General features: G+C 47.7%; 1 protein-coding gene across 1 annotated transcript; it reads left to right on the top strand.

The window, feature by feature from the left end:
• The first annotated feature begins 5475 nt into the window (after positions 1–5475).
• On the top strand, positions 5476–5892 carry LOC116898348 (interferon-induced transmembrane protein 3-like). Its single transcript, XM_032899667.1, has one exon. It carries the CDS (start codon positions 5476–5478, stop codon positions 5890–5892), a length of 417 nt encoding a protein of 138 aa, XP_032755558.1.
• Positions 5893–6362: the final 470 nt, after the last annotated feature.

The following is a 6362-nucleotide window of genomic DNA, read 5'->3' as shown; positions in this document are numbered from 1 at the left end:
GATTGAACCCAACTCTGACTCTCTCACATTTGCAAAAGGAAAGTCTAAGAAAACCAAGACAACGAGCACAAAAGCTTTCTCTTAAGTTTTAAGCATCATTTAATCTTTTCAGACGTGTTGTAAATTATGCTCTTTAAACAATGTAACTTAGAGAGCCACAGGGTCCCCATGCAAGATGTGACTCTCCCTTAAGAAGCCCACACTCGTGTTAGACTTTTCCAGAGTGCCTGTGGATCAACCCCCGTGCTTTAATCTGTCTGATAAACTGCTACTCTGCTCCATACTGCCTACCCTACCGCTCTTCCTGCAGTGAGGGTGAGCTTCTGTGGTTGCGCCTCGGAGAAGAACTCAGAATGCTGAGGCCGCAGCCCCCACCCTGGGGGAGGGGAGTCCTCTCCCTTTGCCTCTGTCACCAGGTAACGTTTTACAACTCAGAGGGCCAAAGGAGAACGATGAACATTCAAGACAAATACTGTTAAAGAAGAGGCCTTGTTGCCCACTACCCAGCCAGGGATGCCCGTCCCATAAACAGAAACCGGGAACCATATCTGTGCTTCGTTCAGAGTCAGTCTGAGAGATCCCAGTGGCACCTGCCTTTGCCATGTTTTTTGATCACTAGAGAAACTGAGCAATGTCATAGAGCAATTCTACGTTTGTCCTCCTCTCCTCTGACACATCAGATTCCCTCTCAACTCCAACCTCTGCCCCAACCGCCCCACCACCAGGGGTGGCATCAGGGGTGAGGGTGGGGTTGCACACATCAAGTCCACTGAATCTTACATTCCTTCCCAGCCACCAATATGGATGACATCTAGATCTAAGATTAATGAAGAATAAACCATTAACCAGTTGTCCATGCTAAGATACTTTCAAAGTGTGGAAACAAATGCTTATCTACATAAACTAAACAGGCCCCCAGACCTTAGCACAACTGACGCCATGTTGGAGGCGCCATTCTGACTTTAAAACCCAGCACATGGGCCCAACACTTGACAAAATGGGAGCAAAGACCTAAGCCATCAAAGACCAGGTCCATCGGTCCAGGATCCAGAAAAGTCCCTAAATTACTGAGTTTGCTCTTTGGTTCCTGTAGTTCTGCTTCTTTTAGAGGAATTTTAATTCAGCAACATGGCTGCTCTGGCAAGGGATCCCATCCAAACACTTAGATCTGTGTGATCTGACTGGAATGACACACCTTGAATCCCTCTGGCTGGAATACAGACATGCCCTTAGCACACACTTTTAATTCCAAACAATGAAGTAAGGCTAGTTTGCAGAAGGCAGCAGTCCTGTTTGAAAGTGTCCTCTAATTGAGAGGCAGACAAAGTGATGAATCAGGCAAAGATTGGACAGAACAAATCAGGAATAGGATAGGATATGCCCTGCTCTCAAGATACCAGACAGGAAAGAGAGGGTGAAGACACCGGGGGTGGGGGTGGGAGATAGAGACACAGAGAAAGAGAAAAGGCAGTTTTACTGGAATAGTTTTACAAAGACAGATTGCAAGTGAAGATAGAACAAGCCAAAGAACGAGAAGGAACCAGAAGATCAGAACAGATTGCCAGAGTTAATTTGAGGCCAAGCAGAGCAATGCAGTCAGAAGCCAAGATGAGCCAGTTTGAATCATTCAGTTTGGAGAGGAGTTTGAGACAGAATAACAGGATTGAACCAGCCAGCCAGAGTTCAGGAAGATTTGTAAAGGGTGAACTTACTTAGCAGTATGTCTCTAAGATGACGATTGCACCTGGCAAATAAAAGTTACAGCTTCTTGCTAACTGTTCTTACTAACCAAAGTATGTCAATTAGGATGTGGGGTTTGTGCATAAAATGCAAAGAGCTGCATGATTTAGAGAAGTTCCCTGTGCAGGCACTGGCCACAAATTGCAGTTTCTGTTTGACTTTAACAGTGTCTGTGTTGGGCTGGAGAAGTGGCTCAGTGGTTAAGAGCACTGACTGCTCTTCCAGAGGTCCTGAGTTCAATTCCCAGCAACCACATGGTGGCTCACAACCATCTGTAATGGGATCCAATGCCCTCTTCTGGTGTGTCTGAAGACAGCGACAGTGTACTCATAAAAATAAAATAAATACATCTTTGAAAAAAAAAAAAAAAAAAAGGGTGTTATGTTCTCTGGTGGACTTCCCGCCAGAGGTGGCAGCAAGACTCCAGACATTGACACACCAGGATACTAGGGGCCTTAGATGCCTTGGGTCAGTATTGGGGGACACATAGTTCCTACGGGGTGTGTACCATGAGACATTCCTGAGTTCCAGGAACTTCTCTGTTCCTATAGATCCAGAGGGTTCCATACTTCCACCCTAAACAGGAAACTACAGAAAGTCTCCTGGATCAGTCCCTCTGGTTCTTCATAGGACACCTCAGGAAGACTGGATCTGCATGAGCCGTCACTGGATTTTCTGGTTTCAGTGTGCGTGTGGTCACTTCTGCTTGTTTTTGTTAGGAGGTAGCTTCCGGAATCCAGCCATCTCAGGAACAACATCCACCTTAAGGCAGGGACAAAACTGAGCTCATGTCCCTAGGCCCCAAAACCCAACTCCTGTCCTGCTTCTTCAGATGTTTCGTGTTTGTCTTTTAAAGAGGACGGAGAGAGGGAAATTGCCTTCGTCCTGTTATCTCACCGAGGCACACATGTCATAAACGTGGGCTGTGCGTCGCTTTTCTCCTTTATCACTAGAGATTTTAGGTCAGAGTTCAGGAGGAGCCTGGATACAAAAGCTGCCCAAGGACCCCAAAACCTGGTGACCTGGATACAGCCTGGACTTCCTTGTTTAATGCCTTGTGTTGAGAGATAGAGTTTTAAATTAGCCCAAAACTCAGCAACAGGACCTGACTCAGGAAGACAGATTGTTAAAAATACAAGAGAACTACTTTGCTTATCACCCGGTGTGAGTAACTGTTCTTTGTTCTGCCCCTGTGGTGTTTATTTAAGCCCCTACTGTCCCTTCCAGCCATTGCGTCCTGCAGAGAGCATTCAGGTTAGGCCCAAGCCTAATCAGAGGTGTTTCAAATGCAGATGCTTCATCAATTCTGACAAACTTTTAAAAATAATGAGGACCTGGGGTTGGGGATTTAGCTCAGTGGTAGAGCGCTTGCCTAGCAAGCACAAGGCCCTGGGTTCGGTCCCCAGCTCTGAAAAAAAGAAAATAAAAATAAATAAATAAATAAATAAATAAATAAATAAAAATAATGAGGACCTGAAGACCCTTCTCCTGATTTAGTAGCTCTGTTCCAGGAACCAGGCGGCCATGAAACCTTCTGGCATCCCCTTATCTCCTAGAGCCATAAAACAATCCTGTAACTTGTGGTACATTCCCCTTTGACACCCCCCCATCCCCTGGGCTCACAGCCTCTGCCTTTAAATACTCTTTCTCCCAGCCTCTCGGGGTCGAACTCCACTGCCCCTGCGTGGGATAGGAGTCTCGACCCCAGTGCACTGGTTCCTATCGATAAACCTCATGTGATTACAGCAAGGATGGTCTCGTGTGAGTTCTTGGGGGGTCGCGTCATCCCGAGACTTGAGTGAGGGTCTCCCTGCTCTGGGGATCTTTCAGTGTCAAAATGAGATTGGTCAATACAGCAGCCACCCCTACTCTCCCTCACTTTGTGGTCCCATCCTTTAAAAACATTGTACAGGCTCCCATCGGGGACAGGGTCCAGATCCTGAACTGACTGCCTCCCTGTGCATGCTGAGAATAAAGCTTTCATTTCAAGCCTCTGTCTCTGAAGAGAGTTTTCTCAGCTTCCACCCCAAACCCAAGTCTTCATTGTCACTTGTCTTTATGTCTCTGCATCCTCTCAGTTCTGTTCGTTGATCTAAAATGGAGAGAGCAATGCCCAGATACTGCTGAGGTGCTGAATCACTTCTGGGAGGGGTTGGTGAACTACTGTGGCTATACTGAGCACTGGCTTTCTCTTGGCAAAACCCACCTTCCTGGCTCAAGGCCCATAGCCTCTTGTTAGGAATCAAATCCTTTTGGCTTGACCAGAGAAACCTAAAACCTTCACCTGTTTTCTCAGCCCTGTGAGAGGAAATTGACATTCCTCTCTGTATGCCCGTCTTAGCCCATGGCCACACCCAGGGATGAGGACAAAACGCCACCTGCCCTGCTGGGGGCGGGGTGAGGGGTAGTCTTCTTCCTCAGGTGCCCTCCTTCCTCCACACCTCCAGGGAGGCTCTGGCTATGGTGGCTCCAGGAGGTATTTCCCTGGAATAGCCTCATTATCCTCTCAAGGGAGGCACCTCTGGCGGGTCCAAGGCCTGGAGGTTCCTACTTTCCACTTTTAGTGAGTTATGTCTTCCTTTCGACCAATGATTCGTGATTTACAATAACTGTGGCTCTGTAGAACGGTGATTCTCAGCATTTCCTAAAGCTGCAACCCTTTAACAGAGGTCCTCACATCCTGGTCACCCCTGACCCTAAGATTACCTTGTCGCTACTTTCTAACTGTAACTTTGCTACCGTTATAACTGTGATGTAAACATCTGTGTTTTCTGATGATTTTTGGTGACTCCTGTAAAAACATCTGTTCCACTCCTTGAAGGTTTGCAACCCACGGGTTAAGAACCGCTGCTGTAGAAGAAAAACAGACCAAAAGATTGACCCAAACACTAGCAGCAGCGCTCAGAGAGGAAGCAAGAAAAGAGCTCCCCCTCTTTTGCCTTCTTGCTCTACCTCTGTCCTCTCCCTTCTGCTCCACCTCCTCTCCCCGTTCCCCACCCCCTCTCTCCAGTGCTCATGGCTGGCTCTACTCTCTCTCTCTGTCTCTCTGCCTTTCTGTCTCTACTACCCTCTTAACGCCCCTCCCCATGCCCTTATTAAACTCTATTCTCTACTATAATGTCCTTGTTTGTCCTGTGTCTGGTCCCTCAGGGGTAAGGGATGCTTCAGCATGGGCTCACAGAGGCACCCCCTTCCCCCACACCTGGCTACACATCTACCAGAGATATTCCTTCTCCCTCCTTATCTTTCATAAAACACAACAAGAAGTACCGTTCACCCCAATGTCTACTTGAACCAAAGCCAGTAGAACTGGCCTCCATTGTAAGTACAGTGGGCTCTCTGGGCACTCTATCGCTGAGAGAATAGAGGGCTCTTTGGGGCCTGGCTGGGACCTCAATAAGGGATAGTGAGGTTCTTTCTGCAGCTGTTAGCGTGAGCTTGGTAGACTCCAGGACCCCTCACTCATAAGCACTGAGGTTTGCGCCCTGGGACAAGTCCTGACTTGGATTCCTGGCAGGGAGGTTTCCCTGATTCACTATCCTTCCTGACGTCCTGCCCTGGAGTAATTTGATCTGCAGGCTTTTTAGATCCCCGCCTCTCAGAATGCAGACCAATTTCATTAAGCCAAAATTCAGGAAAAGGAAACTTCTGAGAAACGAAACTGCTGGAGAGCAGGCAGACAGAGCCACAGAACTCTCCATCCTCTACCTTTCACTGCAGCTTTTGCTCCACACCATGAACCACACTTCTCAAGCCTTTGTTACCGCTGCCACTGGGGGACGACCCCCAAACTACGAAAGAATCGAGGAAGAATATGAGGTGGCTGAACTGGGAGCACCCCACAGATCAGCTTCTGTCAGAACTACCGTGATTAACGTGCCCAGAGAGGTCTCTGTGCCTGACCATGTGGTCTGGTCCCTGTTCAATACACTCTTCATGAACTTCTGCTGCCTGGGCTTCACTGCCTATGCCTACTCTGTGAAGTCTAGGGATCGGCAGATGGCAGGTGATGTGACTGGAGCCCAGGCCTACGCATCCACTGCCAAATGCCTGAACATCAGCTTCCTGGTCCTCAGCATCCTCATGGTCATTACCACTATGGTAGCTGTTGTCATCATTGCTCTTAACACTCATCGTCTTCAGACTGGATAGAGGATTCTGGCTTCTGACCCTGACGTGCTCCACCATCCACAGCTGCATCCCTCCTTACCCCTCTGCCCCTCCCTACACGCAGGTGTAACACTCATCTGTCTATCCACAATGGATTCAAGAAAACACACTTGATAGCCACCAGAAGAAGAAGAAGAAGGAGGAGGAGGAGGAGGAGGAGGAGGAGGAGGAGGAGGAGGAGAAGAAGAAGAAGGAAGAAGAAGAAGAAGAAGAAGAAGAAGAAGAAGAAAAAGAAGAGGAAGAAGAGGAAGAAGAAGAAGAAGAAGAAGAAGAAGAAGAAGAAGAAGAAGAAGAAGAAGAAGAAGAAGAAGAAGAAGAAGAAGAAGAAGAAGAAGAAGAAGAAGAAGAAGAAGAAGAAGAAACAAACAATCAAACAAACAAGCTCCCAGAGGGAACGTCTGAGACATCGGGAGGGGAACAGACTAGCGAAGGACCAATGTGCTTACTGTAAA

This window comes from Rattus rattus, chromosome 4 (assembly GCF_011064425.1).
Source record: "Rattus rattus isolate New Zealand chromosome 4, Rrattus_CSIRO_v1, whole genome shotgun sequence".
NCBI lineage: Eukaryota > Metazoa > Chordata > Mammalia > Rodentia > Muridae > Rattus > Rattus rattus.
The sequence above is the reverse complement of the archived record's forward strand: the minus strand, read 5'-3'. Positions and strand labels throughout refer to the sequence as shown.

Excerpts from the sequence above, each read along its gene's own strand:
- LOC116898348 (XM_032899667.1), top strand. The coding sequence starts at position 5,476 with ATGAACCACACTTCTCAAGCCTTTGTTACCGCTGCCACTGGGGGACGA.